The 24568-nt window shown below is 37.1% G+C and overlaps 1 protein-coding gene across 1 annotated transcript in view; it reads right to left on the bottom strand.

Moving 5' to 3' along the window:
• COL25A1 (collagen type XXV alpha 1 chain) overlaps positions 1 to 24568 on the bottom strand; it is a 457450-nt gene that overhangs the window by 155023 nt on the left and 277859 nt on the right. The window contains exons 6-7 of the mRNA XM_037020206.2: positions 4052 to 4078; positions 3884 to 3910 (exon numbers count right to left, since the gene is read on the bottom strand). Coding sequence (XP_036876101.1) covers positions 3884 to 3910; positions 4052 to 4078 — 54 coding nt within the window. The remainder of the gene's footprint in view (positions 1 to 3883; positions 3911 to 4051; positions 4079 to 24568) is intronic.

Genomic DNA, 24568 nt, shown 5'->3' with positions numbered 1-24568 from the left:
AAATAAACTCCTATCCCAGGCCTCACAGAAAATACAGAGGTTTCCCCCAGACTTAGGTGGACCCTTTGGAATTTCTTCTTTGGCTCACCCCCCTCCCCACTGCTGAGCTTCTTATTCTGACCCTGAGTCTTCTCTGTAAGATGGCCCCTTACCTTCACTGGTACCTGATGTTTCAGAAGGAGCCAGTCCATCCTCTCTGCTCACCTCTCCAACAAGAACTGGACATTCTTATTATAGCCCAGATTTTTATGACTTTGTCAGGGATAACTTACCTATCTTCCTGGTCTGCTTGGTCTCTTCCCCTGCATTCCATACTAGACACTATCACCAAATAGATTTTCATAAAGAACATCTGGTAACAACACCAAATAGTCTGCTGGTAATATACATCAAATGATGTACTAAAAAATCTTCAACGGCTCACTATTGCCTAGCAAACTGGACATTCAAAATGCTCCGTAAGACAACTTCAATGAAAAATTTCAGCCTTATACAAGTTTTCTATATTTAACCTGTATCCTTGGCAAATGGAATATTATTGTCCTTAAATGAATCCTGTCATTTCCCTCCTTGCATAATATTGTTTTCTATTTCTTCTTTCTAGAATGCCTTGCTCTTATTAACCTTTAAAGATTACCCATTTATAAGTCCTAACTCAAGTGTCCTTTCTTCCAGTGTCCAGTGATTATTTAAAATGCAAGAATATACACTTATCTAGCATCTCTTGGTATAGCTAATTAAGACATAACACACAACCATATAGTTTTCTTATTTAGGCAGCTGTAAGATTATAAGCTCTTGGAGGTTGTAATGATTGTAATAATATTTTATTTTAACATTCAACAAATATTTATTGAGCCCTTACTGCTGTAGATGATGGTGGTATGAACAAGACAGACCAGGTCCTTGCTCACATGGAGTCTTTTTTTTTTAAGGAGGAGCATGTTTTATGGACAAAAAGGAAGTAAATAAATGAACAAAATAGAATAATGTCAAATTTAGATGGGGTAGTCAGGGAAATTCTCCCAGAGAAGGTATTTGAGATAAAATCTCAATGATAAGAAGAACCCAATCACAAGAAGACCAGAAGAGAGCATAAGGAAAGTCATCAAGTTGGGGGTGAGGGTGGTGTATTTGAAGTACACATGGAGGAGAGGATGGCTGAAGCATCATGGATGGAGGGGAAGACCAGTGTGAGATGAGGTTACAGAGGTAGGCAAGGGCCAGCTCTTGAAGGTCCATGGAGGCCAAGCAAGGTGGTTATGATTTCATTCTAAGGCTTAAAACTGCAAGTAACGTGATCTAATATACAACGTAAAATGATCTGGCTGCTGTGTAGAAAAATGCATCATACAGGGTCAAGAGTGGAAGCAAGATTAACTGGAAGACTACTCTAATAATCAAGAACATGAGACTGATAGGTTGAATTTGGCAGAAGAAGAAGAAAATGGACACATTTAGTATATATAGTATTATGCATGGTATCTTGAACCTGATAGATGCTAAAAATATATATTACTATAAATGTATGTCCGAATGTTCCAAAATAGTGTCACCTTCTTAATTTCTACATTATCTTTAATTTTTTTCCTGCTTTGATTCACATATGGTTTAATATATTCCTTTTTGACATGCAGGGAGCCAAATAACAAAAAGCACCTCATATTCAAGGAACTGGCTCAGATCACACAATGGAAAGCCAGCTGACAAAGCACTGAAATGACGAAGGCCATACTGTTAAGCTAATGATGGAAGAAAGAAATCAGCTGCAACACAAGGTGAAAAGAGCAGGATTCAAAACCTGTGATAGGCTGAAAATGGGCAGGGTATTCAAAGACAAAGATCTACATTTTAAAAAAGAGAGTCTCTGTAAGCATCAGCTGGGATAGTGTGCATATGGAGGATGTGGGTAAAGATAATTTTCACTAAAGCTGAAGATTTTTCTAGTTCTAACTTACTTTTGATTTTTTCTGGAAATATAAAACCTTTATTTTACTATCTTGATATGATAAATTTCCTAATAAGTAGCTAGTACTATTTTACCAGAAAATAGTGTTTATAAAATCTAGGAGCACTGAATGTGACCTGTCTTGTTTCTAAATTATGAATCTGAGGGAAGAACAGGCAATCTGGCAGGTTTTCATTTTCTTTCTCACATACTTCCCAGGACATCGGATTTTGATCCAAGGAGATTCATCCTGAATTATGAATTCAATCTAAATTCCTTCAATACAAAGCAAAATCCAGGGGAAAATGGAATTAATTTTCGACACTTCCCACCTGAAATGCTAAATGGCTCCTGAATCGTGTGAAACTTGGCCCCAGTCAGTGTGAAAACTGGCTGAAATCTGTATGAAAGGCAGTCTGGGTTCTCAAAGTAGTTCATGAACTTTGGCCAAACTAGCAAGGAACCTGGCCCAAGTCTTAGTTTGTAATGCAACGTGAAACCAGGTGAATTTCACATGGTTTCAGGTTTCACCCTGAAAATTTGGCCTAGCTTTATAATCAATCATCACTTTTTGGAACGATGAAAGCCAACACACCTTTTTGAAAATGAGGACTGCATGCATACTGATGACAGCTAAGCTGTGAACCACCCTTTCACTTCCTCTGCCAAAAGATTTCTCGGAATGGAAACAGTTTCCCTCTTACCTGGAAAGGGCAAGTGGAGTGATTTTGATACTGTGTGTAGAAAGAAGTGATACTCAATACATGGAGACGTGCCATGTGAAATAATCACTGCATACAGCACAAGTGGTTATATTCTCATTGTGCAAGGTTATGAAATTTTTATTCCATTCACATCCATGACAGGTATCGTGATGTTTAATCTCCTTGGCCATTAAGACAAGTTTTTAGGTAGGTGTTAGTCATCAGCATTGCCACAAGAAACCCAATGTTCTGAGGCATTATCATTATCTCTATATGAAGAAATGGCTGATATAAGGAAAGTGACTCATAGCATAATGTTTATTTGGCTTAGGAAACATGAGAAGATAATGCTATAAACCTTTCAACTGCATCTTTCGCAATAAACCTCTACTGCAGTATAAACTAATTCAATAATTAACTATGCACAGTACATTTTACAAAAACCTACAATTTCTGTTTTCAACCTGCAAGTTTTAAATGTGCTTTTCCATTGTAAAAATTGACTCTTTAACCAAATACTCGCTTTTGTGCATAGTGACATGAGAAAATTGAGAGGTATGTCTGAACGGAGCCACTACATCATTGGAACAGTATGTCTGAACATTTGGGTAATAAGGCACAGATGTGAGGCAGGGAACTTGGCACTACCAAGGTAACAACAACACATTCACCATTGTGTTATAATGGCTAAAGGAGCCACATCTGAGAAGAATACAAGAATATTCCTCGTCCCTGGGATGCTAAATTATATTGCATCTTTTATCTGCTTGAAAATCTGTAAAAAATAAATTCAAATAAGTATCATTTGAACTTACGATGAAGAGTAAAAATATAAAATGCATTAATATATTCATTGATAACGTATTTATGCAATAGCACATAAAGTTCAACTGCTGAGAAAGGCCAAATTCCACAGGAATCCAAATGGTCTCTACATTGCAATACAATGTATGTAAACCTGAAGGACCCACCAGCCACTGGAAAGGTGGTTATTGCTGACTTCTGGCAGTGACTCTGGCCCTTTGTCAGTAGGGTTAATTATTGTAGAGTGTCGTATCTGCAGGTATCAAGTAAAGATAATGCAACAGGATAGGCACATTAGTTATTATTAAGGCACTTTCATTTACAAGTGGTAGGCACAAAGGCAGTTACAAAGCTAGGGCTACTTTAACTCAGTAAGTTGGGAGCTGAAAACTAATCCTCTGCCCAGGATTGGAAGAATATAACTTACCCGAGGTCCCTGATCACCTTGTTCTCCCTGTAGAGTAGAGAGATGAGATGATAGATAGTTTTAACACAAAGTCTGCACGTGATCCTTCTTATAAAAGACCAAAATATAATAGAGGTCATGCCAATGGACTTCCACTAACTTATTAGTTTCTGCTATGTATTTTCTTACCTTATCACCTTTTAGACCAGGAGGGCCCTGAAAAAAAGAAAAAGAGAAAAAAAATTTTAAATATATTTCACAAAATTATAGTTTGAATAGATTAGTTAGAGTTAGTTGTAAGATTCATGCAAGAACATAGAGCTTTCACAAGAGTTTTTGGGTTCTAAACTGTTCTACAGTTTGAATGTGAAAATAGTAAATATATACATATATATTATTTTATATATATGATGCAATGGTTGTATATTTAGTTATACCATTATACCACACACACATACAAAGAAAAAAGTATGTGTGTCATAAGTACATAATATACTGAATGCATTTCACAAACTGAACCAACTCGTGCAAGCAGAACCCAGCCAAAGAATCTCAGAAGCACTTGCAGTGACATTTCCTTGTCACTATTCTCAACCAACCAACAGTAACCACTATTTCTGACCTCAGACAGAATGGTCTGTTTATGTACTTTATGTAAATGGTAACTTACACTACGTGTCTGACCTTTTTTGCTCAATATATATGAAATTCATGCAAATTTTATGTAGCTGTAGATCATTTGTTCTTATTGCTTTACAATATCCCACCATATGAATAAATCATTATTTATTCACAAATAAATTATTTATTTATTCTACTGTCAATGACCATTTATTTTCAGGAGTTTCTGGATCCTGACTATTAAAAATAGTGCTGTTATAAACATCCTCGTATATTTATTTTGATTAAATATTATATGCATTTTGTTGGGTGTATATTTAGGGGTAGAATTACTGGGTTACAGAAATACATATTTCAGTTTTAGTACATACCACCAAGTAGTTCTCCAATGTGGTTCTAACTATTTCCCTCCAGTCAACAATGTAGGAGAATTTCAGTTCCCCTATATTGTCATCGATAATTGCTATTTTCCATCTTTCCCATTTTAGACATGCTAGTGGGAGATATAGTAGTTTTACATTGTATTTTAATTTGCATTTTGCTAGCACTTAATTAAGTTAAACTCCTTTTAATGCATGTATTGGCCTTTTTGCATCCTCTTCCATAAAGTGCCTGTTCACATCTTTTGCTCTTAGATTTCTATTGAGTTGTCCTTTTGATTGGTTCCACTTAAGAAATCTTCGCCTACTCCAAAGTCACAAGGGTTCTTCTATGTTCTTCCTAAAAGCTAAAAGCTTTATTATTTTATCTTTCATATTTAGATCTAAACTAATGAAGAATTGATTTTGTGCATGATATGAGGTCAAACTCAAGACGTTTTTTCTTCCCATGTAGATATCAAATTAACCCAACACCATTTATTGAAAATGCATCTTTTCTCCACTGCAGCACAGGGGTATCTTTGTCATAAATCAGATGACCATACATATGGTCATTTTTAGGAATTTCTGTTTTGTTGGGCAGCTGTCTATTGTTGAGCCACACTGAGATTTTCTTTACCTTTGAACAACAAGAAGAATACTAGCAGGAAGTACCAATTCTACAGGCATCAATACTTCTTTTCCCCGCTCTAAATATGAAGCTGACTTTTAGGACTTGGCTTAACTGAGGAAATGGGGCACGTCAGAGTTACCTTCAATCTGTCACCTTTGCTTTACCAGGACCATGAGACAAGGACAAGTGTAGACCAGAAGTAGAGCTGAGGTTCAGGTAAAGAACCCTGTCTTAGGCCCGGTGGGGAGAGGCATGTCACTTCAGGTGGGGATGTAGGAATGCTCTGCCTACCAAAGTGGCTCCTGCTAAGTATCAGCAACACAGGAACTATACCAAATTCCTATCCTCAGGTGTGACACTCGTGGTAACAGCTGTGAGGTTAGCATGAAATTCGTAGTAACAATAATGTCATCTTATATTTTTGCCATCAACAAAGAAAGTTCACCCATTACTGCATTTAATATTCTCCCCATGCAATGAGGAAAGTGTTATGATACGCCTTTTATAGGTGACAAAAATGAACCTCAAAGATTGTCAAGACCTCTTTTGAGTTAGCCAGGACTTTAACCTAGTCTGTGTGACTTTATATTCAGTGGTTTGGGATGCCAAGTGTTGGGACACAGCTCTAGAACTAGGTTCTCAGAAACAGTGATGACTGTGTGCCTTCCAAAATGCCTCCCAGTTGAATTTCCCACAATGCTCTGAGCAGTGACCCCCAAGATCTCAAGTTTAAGATGTGAGCAACAGGAATTGAGAGGATCAAAGGGTGAGGGAGTGGGGGGACTAAGATAATGGAATCAGCTAAGCTAACCCTTTAATCTCTTACTCAAAAAGTAATTTTGCCATTAAAGAAAAAGGGACACTAAGAAAATTATTTTTCTTAACATTTTCAATAAATTATGTTTTTATTTATGTTTTCTGTGCATCAGAATTAGTGAGTAATTAGTTCAGTCTCTCTGTCTACCTCTGCAAAATTAAGTTTAAGAAATTTATTTGGTTACTTTTACCACATGCAAAATGCTCACTAACACTCCACAAGTAGGATTTTATTTTGGGTGAGACACAGGACACCCAAAGAAAAGAATGACAGGATACTTAATTTTACCATCAAATTTAAGAAATACAATGGCAATTCTAGTCTTCATTTAAGTAACATGCTATCTAACTCGATTTTGATTTTCATATACGTTTGTTGAATGCATATAAAGAGTTTGGCAATGTTCTAAGCACTGGTGGAGAATATGGTGGGAGAAGCTGATTCAGAAAAGTTGAACAGCCTGTTCTGGAAAAGCCAAATAGTCTATTGCTGCAGTCAAACACTTCCCATATACTAGCATTAAGAAAAATAATCCCTAGAAAATCCAGCTACTGCAAGGTCACTTACAATTACTGTAGACTGCTACCTTCTTCATCACTTCCCCATTGAAAGCTTCTCTTCTTTAAAATTGTTTGCTTTTGCTGGTGAGACTCCAGAGGCCAAGTCTCTCACTGTACCAGTCCTCTAAAGGCACTTTATTAGGTTATATGGCATGTTTGAAGTCAAAGCTTTTCTGAAATAATTTTACAGTGGGGAACAGAAATGACTCTTTTTCTAAAAGTACAATTACTAAAGACAAAGCCACACACATCAACTAGCACTCTTTAGACAGTTTACTATAAGCAAGGATGCTTACATGAACACATGAAAATCTGAATTCACAACTGAGCAATAAATACTGCTGCTTCAAAAGTGGGTGTTTCTGGGCAGACAGAATGGCGTCCTGGCACCTGCCAGCTCAAGACAAAACCGAAGCAGAGGTCAACCTCCATTCACAGCTGTGGTGGCTGCTTCGGACACTCCAGACCCCACTTGTGCTCTTGGGATTAATGGCAGGTGTTTTCTTCTGCTCTGATTGAAATCCCATTTTTCTTTCTGAATTGAACCATCTTTAATGCAAATATGGGTTGAATTAGAAGAAACACGTGGGCTACCTTAGTAAACACAGACAGTACTTCAACATTTGGAAACCATGGTTCATTTCTAGGTCAAAACATTACATATGAAAGTAAGATTTTTTGATTACTAACTTTAAAAATTAAAGCTGGGTCATTAAGTGTTTTATTTTATTGGTCTTTAGAGTAAAAAAAACCTTACTTGTATTAATCAATGGATAGGCAGTGATACAAATTAATAAATTATTTGAATCACAGAGTACTTTGCAATGGCAAGTTGTTTCCAACTATAGCAAGCTAACAACCTACTGTTCAGTGGACATACTTATTGTTCAAGTGTTGCTATCAGTGGATGATGGATAGCTATTTGAAGATAAAACTTTGTTGCTAAAATAAGTTTGAGGTCAATAGGAAGTAAATATGGTAAAATTAGTGCTCATAAATAAGTGAACAGTGAGTGACAGCTTTATGTAAGTTTTCTTTGGGATTCCTGTCTTTCTGGTCTGGTCCAGTATGTTAGAGTCAGACCTTTTACAATGTTCACTTACATAAATAAATATGAAAATATGAAATGATCTTTCTCATTAGTTTTATGTAATTTACTAGGATTACATAAATTTTAAAGTTGTTACAAGTTTTTATTATTAGTGTTGTTATTCAGTAGTTGGAACATTTCTTTGAGAAATTTTTAGGGTGTTACTAATTTTCTACCAAAGTATCAATAAATATCAGAGGCAAACATCAAATTAGCCTCTTTTCAAATGACTTCACATTTAGAATTCATGGTAACAGTCCTTCCATTTGTGCCAAGCCTTTATTGTGGGTCTTGGTCTGTACCAATTTCAGCCTCCCCTAATCCATTTCTATCCAAATAGCTAAGGTTTTAGCTCTTTTTCCATGTTCTATTACCTATTTCAATTAAATGATAAAACCAAAAGCACAATGAGTAAGAGGCACAATAAATGAGATTCAGGAAAATAATGGATTTCAATACGTATAGAAGTAATTGAAATATAGCCAGAAAAGGCAGAACATATTCATAGGGGTTGGATTTCCCAATAAAGGTCTTTGATTCACTAGAACTGTAAATTGTGCCTACTTTGAAGTGGCAAGAGCTAGAGAAGGAAAGATTTTTAAAAGATGGCAATCATGAAAACAAAATTAAAATCCACTAGAGATTGAAAAAAAATGGAAAAGGGACAAATCCGGGTAATTCTTGGCAGCTATTTATTGCTGTTGGAATAAGAATGGAGTTATGATTTCTATCTCAGGAAAGTGTAGGTTGTTTTTATTTTTTAAATATAACAAGCCTTTTTCTGATTAATCTTTTTACTACTACAGAATCATGAGGACAAGCAAGTTTCATTTTTTAAGGATTTATGGCCAAGTATCACCCAGGCCGTCTGCTCTGAGTTTAGAGGAGGCATGTGTAAACACAATTATAATCAAGGAATAAACACTGTGTTGTGGGAGTGCCGAGAGGAAAGAGGGTAGGAGAGCTGGAATTGGAAAGATGATTTGGAACTGGCTTTTGATAGTTGGCCAGAGATAAGGGGGTGAAGCACTTCAGGCCGAAGGTTTACATGAGCGGAGAGGGCATCATGCTATCAGAGAAAGATGAGGAGTTCTGAGTAGTAGGAACATTATGTGGTATGGCAAGGAGAGATGGGGTAGAGTAGGAGAGATGTGGAAGGCTGGCTAACAACACCAGGTCCCTAGGCCAGAGCCTGTCATCGATTTAACAAGGGAGTGGTGAGGCCAAGCGTGCTTGGTGGGAGCCAAAGAGCATGAAATGCTGTTCTTCTTAGGAAGCTCTTGCCTTGGTCCAGGAGAGAGAGAGTTAAGATCGGAATTAAGACTGCGACAGTGGGAACACAGGGCAAGTTCTCAATTCAGAAGACAGTTCAGAGGTAGAAGCAACAAGACCAGTTAACTGACTGGACAGGGGAGCCACTGACAGATCATTGCTGTGGTTTATGAAGTCCTACCGATTTGAAAGTTCACAATTTAGTATTATTTGCTACGTTGCCCTGAGCCTGTTCAACCCTGATAAACAGCAGCTTCAGAACCAACTGAATCATCAGAGGTTTAAACCTGGTTTTAGGGGTGTATTTCAGATACAAAAAGATCTTTGGCAGCTTCAGCTGAGCTCATCAGAAATAGCTTAGAGAGAATTCTCACAACACGGTTGGATAAAAGGAGCACGTGACACATGGCAGCCATACTGGGCTGCCATCACGCAGAAGCCATCCTTCTTCCGGGCTCTTAGGAATAAAGTATAACTTTACAACATTTCCTTTCCTTTACTTTTTAGACCACAGCTGTAACACGGTTCGCTGTATTTTAAAAGCCGTAATTTCCCTAGTCTTTTAAGGACAAAGACGACATTTGTAGTCCTGTGCAGACATGTGCTGTCCTGGCCATTTGCAGGAGAAGCACTTTGGTGGCCACCACGTTTGATGTCTGAGCACACAGGCACTCTTGCAAACCATACTTCAGCTACATTCACAGTCTCCCAGGGAGAAAGGAAACAAGGAATAACCAGTTTTCCCTTGTTCAGTAGCATAGAAGCCTCAATTCTACTGTTTGTAAGATTCTGCCTACTTCCTGACTGCATCACTAACTTGGCCCACTGTGCCATTGACATAAATACTCTTAAACCATATGTTCATGAAGAAATTAGGCTTGGTACCATCATTTTTAGCAGGTATCTGAAAGTGCATGAAATCCTATTATAAAAAGTTTTAACAATGGAAAAATTTAGTGTTTACTGAAAAAATAGGGAACTTAACTATTTACATGTAGACTAATTTATGCTATTTCTGAATAAAATGTTTTATGCACTTAGCATAGGTTCACCCCTAACTAAAATGTGAACCTGTGCTCTTCCAGTACATACCTCAACTTGAACTCATACAAATAGCTTTCTGCTTTACTAGCATAACATATTTTTTAGGGACATTTCTTCTTAAATCAACAAATATTTTGTTCCAGAGACTTCAACTTTGCAAAAAACTTCAGCTGGTAATGTATAAATTGTTAACTTTTTATGCAAAACCTGATGTGAAAATGTAGGAGCTCCTATATATAAGTATAGATTAAAGTGTGTCTGTGTGTATGTATGCTTGTGTATAATTTCCTTATACAAATGCTATGGAAAAAAAGTACAAAATAAAAAGTAACCATATAATTTGGGGGAATTACTTTAAAATATAGTACATAAAACAATGTATCTTGGAGGTTAAGAGCTCAAGCTTTGGAGTCAAACAGATGCTGAGTGAAATTCTAGTTCTGATCACTTGTGTGCTCTTTGGCAGTTTAATTAACCTCTTTGAGTCTCAGTTTCTTCATCTGTAAAATGGGGAAAACAATGCTTACTGTTAGACTAAAATGAAACACTGTCCATGAAGCAATTTGTGAAATGCCTAATCTACCTTATCAATGGTAGTGATTGTTAATTATACACTCAATATTTTTAATATTTTAATCTTGGTAAACATAAAATAAAACTTCTTTGATACTTTTCCTGAGAAAAGAAAAGCTTTTTGAGTTCCTAAAATCAAAAGGCCATGTGGTAAGCAATATGAGAGCTGGAGAGTTGAAAATATTTGGAGAACATGCATATTTAATATAGTTTACCTCAGTGTTGAAGAGCTATTACCACACAAAGCGAAACAGAAACACTTCACCATAGTGTTAACCACATTGCTTTAATGACAAACTAAGACTAAACTTTAGGCCGTAAAATTGCCTCATAGCACCTAGCATATAGTAGGTGCAATTAATTCTTGCTGACTAGAAACACCAAAAATAAAAGAATGCAGTAAAACTCTCCATATTCAAAACAGCAACATATAAAGAATTATACAAGAACCAGATTCAATGTTGTTGCAGAAGAACTGTGTTTATTACAGTGTCAAACTCTGCTAAGCTGGGGAAAGGAATGATACCTATAAACAGATTTATAGCTTCAGACTTTACACCTTTATTTTTCACTGAAGATTAAAAAAAGATCAAGCAACAAAGGGGGTAGAGAGAAACAATTTAAAATGTCAAAACCAGCCCCACTTATTGCAAAACTAATTTTTGCAGTTATTTTCTGTGGTGAGAGTGTAACTATAATAAGTTCTTTTGTGATATCACTTTGAGCCCTGAACAAGGGACTATATGTGCCCAGGATCAGTCTTAAATCAAAAGCAGCTGCCATAAGGAAACAATTAGTGGGGTCTACCACTAAAAGAATATTTAGAAAAACCAAGCATTAAAAAGGACTCTCAAAAGTAAGACTGATTGATATAGCTCAATGGAGGTAAGGGCTTATAAAACAGCAGGAATAGGGGAAGCTCACTCTGCCTTTCTTTTCTAACACAATACAAATTACATACAGCCAAACTACTGCCCCTGCCAATCAAAACCAAGGGTCCCATCTTTCTAGCATTGTTCTTTGCATCTAAACGTTTTGGGAGATTGCTAAAACATTTTTGTTTAACTTTGAATTTTTTTTTTTTTGCTTATTTTTAAAAGGTCAAGTAAAATGAGCTCCATGGTGAAAGACTTGGAATCCCAAACATTCCTTTTGTCGAAAGAAAGTATCAGCTTGCTCTCTCAAGTCCACAGTAGCCCCTGTGATTTTACAGTTAATGGCAGAAGCTATTCCACAATACTCCTACTGTCCTCAATGTAATTCAAATGTATTCAGAGATAGATCCATTTTAGACCTTTGGTTTAATTGCAATCCTCTATTTCAGCATGTTTCCTAATATACTGTCCCAATATAATTTTTCCCAGGCTCCTTAAGAATGCCTGGTTTGTAGGTCAAGTGTGATTTTTTGTTTCATTTGTACAGTTGCCTCTTGAACAACAGAACAACACAGGGCTTGAGGCACCAACCCAGTGAACAGTCAAAAATTCATGTATAACTTTGGACTCCTCAAAAACTCAACCACTAATAGCCTACTGCTGACTGGAAGCCTTACCAATAAACAGACAATTAACATATATTCTGTATGTTATACATATTATATGCTGTATTCTTACAATAAAGTAAGCTAGAGGAAAGAAAATGTTTCTTCAAATTGTCACAAGTCTCCAAAACTTTTCCAATATATTTACTGAGAATGACCCACATGTAAGTGTACCTGCACAGTTCAAACCCATGTTGTTCGAGAGCCAACTGCAGTCTTCTAGAGCAATGCAAGTTTTGTGAAGGGCAACTGAGCACAACACAGTGATAAGGGCAGGATGTGCCTTTAAAAATGCACAAGGAACTAAAACATGCAGAAGAAATTTAAAAAAAGATCACTGTCAGAAGAGGCTGAGAGAGCCTGAATGTCAGGGTTTGTCTATGATTCTCATGTTCCAATGTACATTAGAAGCCTAATCTCTCCCACTCTCAGTTGATAGCTAAAAAGATCAAAAGCTTTTAATGTAAGCTTCTATAACTACCATGCTCTCCATCTCCCGATTTTACCTTCACTCTCCTCTCTTTGAGGAGTGAAGGGAATATTGTGCCTATTCACCTCTTGCCACCTCCCCACCTTGCCCTGCTATTTATTGCTGCTCTCACCCGTCTCTTCAAGCATTGTGGTTCCCTGGGATTCTTTCCTTGGATCTCCTAGCACGTTCATTTGCCCTCTCCCAAAGTCAAGGAGAAGAAAAGTTTCCTTAGTCCTCTATTCCCTCATTTAGGTCTTATCAATTTACTGTATCCACTAAACTTCCCTAAATAATAGACTGGTCATACAAAGAAAGAGAAAGGAGGAAGCAGAGTAGAAGTCATGCTTTTACAGCCTGGTTTTGGGAATAATAAAGTAACATGAGTTGAAATACATATTCGTCTTGGGGGCATTTCTTTCTGTTAGGAAGAAGAAAGCTGAGCTATGGAAAGGGAAACTGCTGAGTCACTCTCGTGGGCCCTGGAAAGGACAGACCCTGGCTAAACTAAAACTAAATAAACTGGATCTCTGGGGACGAAGGGTTGACAAAGTCCGAAAATGTCTTGATTGCCCAAATTTGTGTCTAAACCTTTGGTCTTTTCATTTTACTCCCTTCATCATCTATCAAATACAGCCTCAAGACTTTATCACCTGACTTAGGTCCTAAACTCTTTTCCAGGCTACCATCCTGCATTCCTAACTGCTCACTAGATATCTAAGCCATGATATGCCATCATCAGCTCAAACTCAATATTCTCAAACCAAACTTATCAACTTCTATTTCAAGCCTGCATAACTCCTATTTTTGTTAAACACACTACTCCTCCTCCAAGCCTAGAAGCTCAGTGATATATTTGATTCAGTAAATGCAATCTATTGCCCAGTCTATAGATTTCATTCTCCACAAAAATCGCCTGAATCCATCTTTCCATGTTTATTGATAGCACCTTGTTCCTGGAAAACAGCCTTCCCAGTCTCCCCTTTAACTACTCTCCATCCTACATACTTTTGTCAAATTATTTCTAAAACACATTTCTGAACATACCATTCCTCAGCTCAAAAAAATGTTAAGGGCCCATTTGCAATCCACAAGAAAAGGTTGCTATAGGCAATGATCCTCCATGGATGCAAAAACTGTTCGGTGAAAGGTTATGGGGAATCAGGTCAGTACCACCTGACCTGCTGATCAATCAAACATTATATGATGAATTAGGAAGTATTCTCCACCTTTATAAGAGATTATTACTAAAAATTAAAGTAGAACCTAATCAAATCTCTAAATGGAATGCAGTTTATAAGAAAACCAGATAGACAAATGAGTTAAACAGCAGCATGAAGAAACCAGACCAATCCAGAATGTGGGGCATTCTACACATAGGCCAAATGTCCTGGAAAAAAATGGTGACATGAAAAAATAAATAGGGAAGGAAGAGGCTATAGAGTAAAAGAAATTGAAGAGTTACAGCAATTAAATGCCAAGTGTGGGCTTTGCATCTTGATTCAAACAAACCATCTCTAAAGAGACATTTTTGAGACAATTGAGGAAATTTGATATGAACTGGGTATGATGATAAAGAACGTATTATTAATTTTATTGGGGTTAATAATGAAGTGAAGGTTATGTTTTAGAAAGGCCCTATCAGTTAGAGATTCATATTTTCGGTATTTGCAGATGCAATGACATGATATCTAGGTTTTGCTTTTAAATACACCAGCAAAAAATGCAAAAAAAAAAAAGAAAAAGAAAAACAAAATAATATAGGGGAAGGGGATCATGAAACAATGATAATTCATTGAAGCCATTGATAACTCATGAAACTGGGTAGTGAGAAGTCCAAAAAGAAGTAGTTATATAATTTTAAAATGTATTTTAGACAACGCTGCAGATTCCTACAAAATACAGTGTTAACCTCTGCCTGCGTCCAAAGTCCTCCATAATCTGCTCCTAACTTTGTTTCTTCTTTATCTTCTGTCCCATCCCTGACTGCTTCAGCGTAAGGATCCTCTCCTCCAAGCAGCCTTGAATACCAGCTGTTCTTAGAATGCCCCTCATTCTTGTCACTTTCTGTATATTTGCTTATGTGATTCTGTCTACTGAGTAAACATCACCAATTACCATTTTGCTTGGAATAATTACAGCATACCTTTCTTGAAACTTCTTCACTGGCAACCTGAGCTATGAAGCTACATGGAAAAAATATAAACATAGTAGTATTTGAGTTTCTGAAAGAAAGGTTATTCCTTGTAGTAGAAGTCTCATCTCCACATCCTCACTGTCTAACAGACAGCTCATCCGGTGACGTCTTTTCCCTAAGTTTTACCTGACTCCCTTTTCCTATGTTCTCTCCCTATTTTTGAACTCCCAAAGCACCTATGACTCTTATACAAAACTTAGCTCACCCTGGTAAATAGAAGATTTATGCTTCATGCTAAACTATCAGGGCCCTTAAGAGCATGAAAAGAGGTGTATGGGGAAGTGTGACAAACCCTGACTTTGAAGGCTCTCATATGTACCAGTATATGACCTTTGGCAGATTGCCTAACTTCTTTGAACCTCAGTTTCCACATCTGTAAGATGGAACAAACAGTAATTTACTTTGCATGGGAGTTGCAGATAGGAATTAAAAGAACATATGTCTTCTGAAAATAGTGTTTCCCTTCTCCTCTTCTCTTCGTCATTCAAATGTGTAGCCTTGTACCTTATACACGGTAAGTATCCAATAAATATATCAGATGTCCTGCAACAGAGGTCTCTAACAAAACATCAGGGCCACAAGTAGTATTGCCTGAATAGCCTGTTGTCAATCAAACAGTCACAGATATTCACATGCCCAACATGCTTCCAATTAATGCTTATATGGGTATATTTGATCACAGTTAGAAATTATGCCTTTTGGAATCCTAAACTTGTCATTTGATGACTCATGCCTCTAGAAGAGTTAAGATTGATAGTAAAAAAAATAAAACAATTTTGCACAGTCTCTTGAAGATGAGATAAACTCTATTCAATGAAATATTTTTCTCCTCACATCTCAGACATGGGCAGATATTTTTGGTTCCTGTCTCCCTTCTCCCTGTGACTCCAAACTTCTAGAAAACGTATTCTGTTTTCACTCACCCTACATTTGCAATACTGAGTCACTCCTAAAACCATGGCAACATTGATTAGAAAACCACCACAGTATCAAAGTCACTAAGTGACCCCGAAATCGCAAACCTAGGACAACAGACCCCACTGCTGACCATTCCTCTGTCAGCTCCTTGGGCAGCATCCTCTTCGGGGTCCTCTCCTTGCTCCTTCCAGGAGGAGACCTTCCTTTACCTCTTCCTCATAACTGACATGTCTCTGACCCATACCTGCTTCTCTTCCCCTCTACACACTACTCTGAGCATCCCACTAGTTTCCACAGTTGCAGCTACTCTGTCTACTCCATACCCAGCTGTGGCTTCTCTCTGGGACTGTGCCTACTGCCCACTCCACATTTCTTCCAGGCAGGATGCACTGTCCTTGTCTCGGATCATGGTGACCGCCACTAAGACTCTGGTCAGCTTTCTTCAGAGTAGACCGCACCTACTTCATTCAGGGTCCTAATGGCCCAAATTGAGACTCTATAAATTTAGATAAGGAGCCTTTCCCCTTTCCCCACCTTCCCTTAGCCTGTTAAGAATTTTGATTAGGGTAGCAAAATTATCAAAAGAATAAAAATATATATATTTATTAAATTACATATACATATATAATATGCTTGAGAGAACTTACAAATGAAATTTTTAAAGTTTGAAACATTTTCAAACGGAATTTTACTTCACTGAAGAACATTATTTCCAACTAAAACTCTGCCATCTTTAGTCAGGATTAGACACACTTACAAAGGTGCGCATAAATGTTTGTTTTAGATAGAGAATCCTATAACTATATCCAATGTTGAAAATCACTTTTCATGAATTTCTTAATTTTAAAATTGAACTATCTTTCCTAAACCTCTATATGCTTTGAGGCCATTATTTGATTGGATTTTTATCTGGTGGATCAAGTACCACTATAAAGGTAATATGTTTATGGCTCTGTCTCAGTGTGAGTGCTTATGTAAGAAGGTATTTATGTAGGTTTTTCATGTTCATAAATAAGCCTTTAATAATTACACTTATACGTGCATACACTGTTCTAAGTGCTTAAGTCACATCTTAAGACAAAGCAATCATCTTTATTTGACACTGAAAAACTAAATGGACAAAAGACAGCTTGCCCAAAGTCATGCAGTTCATAATATATGGGGACCAAGATTTAAGCCCAGGCATTTGCCCGTGGAACCCATCCCCTTAGCCCTGTTCAATGTATTCCATAAATTGTTTTAAAAAGAGGCTGCTGGAAGCTGATATTTTCGGTTGTTTCAGTCATCTCATCATCAAATGAATAGAAATTTAAATCTGAATTGTTAAGTGTATACATTTATTTAACAAAAACTCATGGTGCATTTTTTTATATAGCAACACTATATAAAGAAACTGAGACACAAACAGTAAATTCAGTGAATGATAAAAAATCAATGCCAGATTAACTTAATAATTCATGAAAGGTTATGTGTTATGCACTTTTATTCAGATGTAATTAAATGGAATACATTTGATAGATAATAAAGCATAAGGTTGGCAATTGAAGTTCTTCGATTATTTTCAGTGGGAAAGAATTCTAAGCTAAAATTAAACCTTGAGATGATGTTATACCAGTTTAATTCACAAGCAGCCATGCAAAGATAAAGAAATATGGATTATAGTAAAACAAATAAGCTGTTGCGCAATGCGTACTTTTAAAAATAAAAGCTATTTGAAGTACAATGGCACCTTTCATATCCTATAAACCACTTATTTAAAAAGATACCAGAAAACCTAAAACATTAAGACTTTTATAATCATTCTCTTTCTCATATAACCACCACATAAAATATAGATAATAGGCAATGGTAATACTGTGTCAATCAGGCATGATTCATTCAGGACAGGATACATTACTAGTTTAATATGACAGTTGTTATATCTGAGCGAAATAAATACTCTCTGTACACACACGTACACGCACACACATGCACACACGGATGGATGCTTTTCAAATTTCTTGAAGAATGTCTATGGCTTCCCCCTGCCCCCAAGTCAGGGTATTTGGATCTGAAAAGGGCTGGGCTGGAGCACAAACATGAAATATGGGAGTTGCTAAAGTGTTAGGTTAGAAGGAGCTTAGTATATAATTAAAAACATCTGAGCAGAAAAATATTGCACTAAGATATAGTATTTTATTTAGGGATAATTCCTTACAAGGCACACACACAACTTGATCTTTGAAAATTGTAGTAAAACGCTGTGAAATGGGAATGACAATGTCAGAACCATCAAAAAAAAAAGGGCAAAAAGGTATTTGGGGGAAAAAAGGCAAAGGGACATCTTCCACTTTTTTTCAAGTGCATCTGAAAAAATACAAATGGAAGCCACACGCCTCCATGTGCAGTTGTTTGATGGTATTTGCTTGCGGTTTTCTCTTACATTTTTTTCTCACTGAGTAATACAGAATTACAACATGCACGCTGTTTTAGTCCTCCAAATTCCTAAGGGAATTATATCTCCTTTATGTTCACATGCGACTCCAAAGGGATGTTATGAGGAGGGCTTTGAAATTCAAAAAAGTTTATGCAAAAGAAATGCCCTTAGTATGGAAGGGCTACCATTTCACTGTCTTCTATTTAATATACTCAGGGAGTTATCTGGAGCAACAAAAGGCCAATATGTAGCAACAAAATGTACAAGATAGTAAATGAGCTTTTTATTTTTAAAAACAACTAGTTTCTACAATTCCTATTAAATTGTTTATTGGTGGGACAATATTACTGTTTAAGCAATGTGGCATTATAGACAACCACTGGGAAAAAGTTCCTGTTAACTGTCTTGATTGTTAAAAATCAAAGCCAAGGATTGAACCCTACAAATAAATTGTTACCAAATAAATTAATATGTCATAAGAATGGCCCGTGGTTAATGCTATCTTCTTATTTTTCACCAAAGATTAAATATGAATATAAATAAACTACTACCATGAAAGGAAACAAAAGTAACCAAACTCTCCAAAATGTGTGGAAGTGAGTTATTGAAATTGATAATGTCCAGTAAAATCTCAAAGCTTAGAAACCTCTGAGACATGTTTTTAATGGCATTACAGATAAAACATGGTATTGCTGGGGCCTTTGCACTATGAAAAGCTCACAGTTTTTGCTCTTCTTCTTTTGCTTAAGCTCTTGAATATACCACTCGTGACTCAATTAGCAGCTGTTGAACCTCCCCTGTGTACAAGAAACTAAGTTAGATGTTGGGGAGGCCACTGATGATGAAAGCATAGCTCCCACTCTTGGAGATCGTAAAAGCTAGTCATATAGGGAGAAAGGATGTTTATAAACAATATGATAAAACAGAGAGAGGAAAAGAGAGGAAGATAATTAATATTAACTGAGTGCCGGCCATGTACTAGGCATCATGTTAAAAGTTATACATATATTATTCTATTTTAATCCTCACATGATCTGTTGAGATACAACGTTGTTATTTCTGCCTTACAGATGGGGAAAATGAGACTCAGAGAGACTGAGGAATTGCCCAAGATCACAGAGCTTTCAAGTGGAAGAGCTAGGATTTGACTTATGATCTGTCTGGCTTCACTGTCTATGCCCCTTTGCTTTAAGTGTAAAGTAATATAAAAACCTGTACATAAAAAGTGCACAAGGAGGAAATTGCATTAAGCTATGGGAGAGAAGACGATTCTAAGAAAAGACAAATGAAGAAAAACAGATTTGAAGAGAGGTAAATGGTTTTTTTTGGGTTTGGATGAAGCATAGTGTCTAGAGAGAGTGTTAGTGAAAAATCAGGGGCACAGAGGGCTAGAAAAACAGACCAAATTAAAGGATTTGAATGTTAGGAAAGGAACTAGACCTTATTGCACTCTAAGTGGTAACCACATTGAAACTCAAAGTTTTGGGTTCAGAAGATCAACATAATCAGAACCATGACAGAAAAATTTTATCTGACAGACACATACAGGATGATATTGGTTGATGCTACACTCTATCCTAACCTCTGATGTCTCCACTATAGAGACAGGAAAAAGGCATATGTTTCCTTTCCTGACTTACTGGCCAGGCAACAGGCATCTCTTACTTACTTTACATACTTACTTACTTACATACTTATTTTTTATTTTGGTATCATCAATCTACAATTACATGAGCGACATTATGTTCACTAGACTTCCCCCATCATCAAGTCCCCCCCATATACCCCATTATAGTCACTGTCCATCAGTGAAGTAAGATGCTGTAAAATCACTACTTATCTTCTCTGTGTTGTACAGCCCTCCCCATGATGCCCACCCCCGACATTATGTCTGCTAATTGTAATATCCCTGTTTCCTTCTTGCCCCTTCCTTCCCACCCATCCTCCCCAGTCCCTTTCCCTTTGGTAACTGTTAGTCCATTCTTGGGTTCTGTGAGTCTGCTACTGTTTTGCTCCTTCAGTTTTTCTTTGTTCTTATACTCCACATATGAGTGAAATCATTTGGTACTTGTGTTTCTCTGTCTGGCTTATCTCACTGAGCATAACACCCTCTAGCTCCATCCATGTTGTAGCAAAGGGTAGGATTTGTTTTCTTCTTATGGCTGAATAATATTCCACTGTGTATATGTACATCTTCTTTATGGACACTTAGGTTGCTTCCATTTCTTGGCTACTGTAAATAGTGCTGCAATAAACATAGGGGTGCATGTGTCTTTTTCAAACTGGGCTGCTGCATTCTTAGGGTAAATTCCTAGAAGTGGAATTCCTGGGTCAAATGGTATTTCTATTTTTAGTTTTTTGAGGAACCTCCATACTGCTTTCCACAATGGTTGAACTAATTTACATTCCCACCAGCACTGTAGGAGGGTTCTCCTTTCTCCACATCTTCACCAACATTTGTTGTTGTTTGTCTTTTGGATGGTGGCCATCCTTACTGGTGTGAGGTGATATCTCATTATGGTTTTAATTTGCATTTCTCTGATGATTAGCAATGTGGTGCATCTTTTCCTGTGTCTGTTGGCCATCTGAATTTCTTCTTAGGAAAACTGTCTGTTCAGATCCTCTGCCCATTTTTTAAGATTATTTGCATTTTGTTTGTTCAGGTGCATGAGCTCTTTATATATTTTAGATGTCAATCCTTTATTGGATAGGTTATTCATGAATATATCCTCCCATACTGTAGGATGTCTTTTTGTTTTACTGATGGTATGCTTTGCAGCTTGATATAGGTCCACTTGTTCATCTTTGCTTTTGTTTCCCTTGCCTGGGGAGATATGTCCATGAAGAAGTTGCTTATGTTTATGTTCAAGAGATTTTGCCTATGCTTTTTCCTAGGAGTTTTATGGTTTCATGACTTACATTCAGGTATTTGATCCATTTTGAATTTACTTTTGTATATGGGGTTAGACAGTGATCCAGTTTCATTCTCTTACATGTAGCTGTCCTGTTTTGCCAACACCAGCTGTTGAAGAGGCTGTCATTTCTCCATTGTATATCCATGGCTCCTTTATTGTTTATCAATTGACCATATATGTTTGGGTTAATATCTGGTCTCTCTACTCTATTCCACTGGTCTGTGGGTCTGTTCTCGTGCCAGTACCAAATTGTCTTGGTCACTATGGCTTTGTAGTAGAGCTTGAAGTTGGGAAGCAAGTTCCCCCCTGCTTTATTCTTTCTTCTCAGGATTGCTTTGGCTATTTGGGGTCTTTGATGGGTCCATATGAATTTTTGAACTATTTGTTCCAGTTCGTTGAAGAATGTTGTTGGTAATTTGATAGGGATTGCATTGATTCTATAGATTGCTTTGGGCAGGATGGCCATTTTGACAATATTAATTTTTCTAGCCAAGAACATGGGATGAGTTTCCATTTGTTAGTGTCCTCTTTAATTTCTCTTAAGAGTGACTTGTAGTTTTCAGAGTATAAGTCTTTCACTTCTTTGGTTAGGTTTATTACTAGGTATTTTATTCTTTCTGATGCAATTGTGAGTGGAATTGTTTTCCTGATTTCTCTTTCTGCTAGTTCATTGTTAGTATATAGGAAAGCAACAGATTTCTGTGTATTAATTTTGTATCCTGCAACTTTGCTGAATTCAGATATTAGTTCTAGTAGTTTTGGAGTGGAGTCTTCAGGGTTTTTTTATGTACAATACATGTCATCTGCAAATAGTGAGTTTGACTTCGTCTTTACCAATCTGGATGTCTTGTATTTCTTTGTTTTGTCTAATTGCTATGGCAAGGACTTCCAGTACTATGTTGAATAGAAGTGGGGAGTGGGCATCCCTGTCTTGTTCCTGATCTTAGGTGAAAAGCTTTCAGCTTCTTGCTGTTAAGTATAATGTTGGCTGTGGGTCTGTCATATATGGCCTTTATTATGTTAAGGTACTTGCCCTCTGTAGCCATTTTGTTAAGAGTTTTTATCATGAATGGATGTTGAATTTTGTCGAATGCTTTTTCAGCATCTATGGAGATGATCATGTGGGTTTTGTCCTTCTTTTTGTTGATGTGGTGGATGATGTTGATGGATTTTCGAATGTTGTAACATCCTTACATCCCTGAGATGAATCCCACTTGATCATGGTGTATGATCTTCTTGATGTATTTTTGAATTCGGTTTGCTCATATATTATTGAGTATTTTTGCATCTATGTTCATCAGGGATATTGGTCTGTAATTTTCTTTTTTTGGTGGGGTCTTTGCCTGGTTTTGGTATTAGAGAGATGCTGGCTTCATAGAATGAGTTTGGAAGTATTCCCTCCTCTTCTATGTCTTGGAAAACTTTCAGGACAGGCATGTCTTCTTAGTACACAGATGGCAATGGGGAACTCAGGGGCAAAAGGAAAAAATGTGGGATCCTGTCACGAAGGCAGTGAGCCAGGGTATACAACTGTCCCACCAGCCATTAGCAAGGTTGCACACACATTAACATGATGACTGTAATACTTGGTAGTAGGGAGAGAACAAAAAGTAGGACCTGGAATGAACAGAGCACTGTAGAAAAGGAACATAGGCATGGGGGGCCAGGAAAGGACTAGTTACCAGAACAAGGGTGCCTAGATCTGGACAGAAACCTAATTATTAGAACTAGAGTGTGGCATCGGAACCACACTTTGAGCACTGGCATTGACCCTGAGTCACCTGCACACTAGAAAAAGCCTGCCTTAAGTGCCTCATATTTAAGGCCCTGACTGAACCTGGGGTTCACTGAGGTGTGCTAGGTGCAGGGGCGTGACTTTTAGATGGAGTTCAAGTCATCCTCGAAATGATGGGTCTACAAGAACTGAGCAAACTTTGATAGGTTACTTGACTATTAACATTAAAAGAACTATCAAAAGAGCAGAGATGGAGTCGGTCTTATTTACTACAATTTCACTGCCTTTCACTGCACCTTGAACATAGTAGGGGCTAAATAAAGCTTTGAATTATTAAATTATGTTTTTATGAATTAATGAACAATTATCAGGGTGACTTTCATTTCAATAGATTAATTCTTCCCACATGCCCCACCACCCCAGCTACTTTTCATTACCTCTAGTTTGAAGTCAAATGTTCTCCTTTTTTCAAGTGTCCTTTCTTCCTTCTTCCTTCACTTACTCTGTGTTGCCACTTGTTATTTTTTTCTTTTTAAGCCTCTGTGACATCATTTACTCTATCCCATCCCTTTTCCTCTCCAAGAAGTTTATTTCCTTTGATTCAGTGGGTCCACAGCCACTTCCTTTCTATTCATTTCCCTGCGTCTTTCCCATCTTAACCACAGCTGCAAGAATTGTCTTTTTTCTTTCTAGTACCCTTTCACCATCTCACTTCCCTTGTCAAGAACCATTTTCTCACCCATTTAGGTAAATGCAAAGACTCATCTCTCTTCCCTTAGGCCTATTTTGTATTCAATTTCACACTATTACTGCAACAGAGTTCACTACCAGTCTTGGAAAATTTTTTTATGTCTAAGCTAAATCCATCTAAGCTGTCTTCAACTTTAGGAGGATTATCAGAAAAACTCCCTGAATAATAGACATTTGCTCCTTCTACCACTGGGTCTGCAAAATAAAACCTTATTAATTTGGAAGTCCTTACTACAGAATGTGTGGTATTGAAGAAGCAGACCTGAGTTTCTCAAGTCACTAAGGAAGAGTTTTCTCTGCGTTAAAACTGTGAATAAGATGATGTGGGAGTGTTCAACATATGCAAGAAAACCCTCACTGGCATAAACATTTGCACATGAAAAACAAGTTGCCAATTACAATTCTGCCCAAATCTTTTAATAAACCTTAAAAAATGTGCAATATCCCAACTCAAACATTTACAACTCTTTTTTGGAAGTCAGTTGCTTGGAAATCTGATTATATCTTCCCACAGGAATCATAATATAAATATAGTTTATTTTTCCAGCCCAATTCACAAATGCCTATCCCTAATGTACCTAAAAAAAATTCATATTGTACAACAGAAACACTATTGGTAATGCTGTCTTAATGGAAAATCCATTGCAAGTTGGGTTTTGGGATTTTAGAAGTCTCTCTCTCATACTGCCCAGTCATAGGGAGTATGGATTTTCAACAGAGTAGATAGTCTAGCTAAGATTCGTCCCTGGGTGACACGGTTATGGCTCAGGGCGCAGGTAGGAAATCTGGGTCTGAG

Source organism: Manis javanica, chromosome 5 (assembly GCF_040802235.1).
Source record: "Manis javanica isolate MJ-LG chromosome 5, MJ_LKY, whole genome shotgun sequence".
NCBI classification, from domain to species: domain Eukaryota; kingdom Metazoa; phylum Chordata; class Mammalia; order Pholidota; family Manidae; genus Manis; species Manis javanica.
The sequence above is the reverse complement of the archived record's forward strand: the minus strand, read 5'-3'. Positions and strand labels throughout refer to the sequence as shown.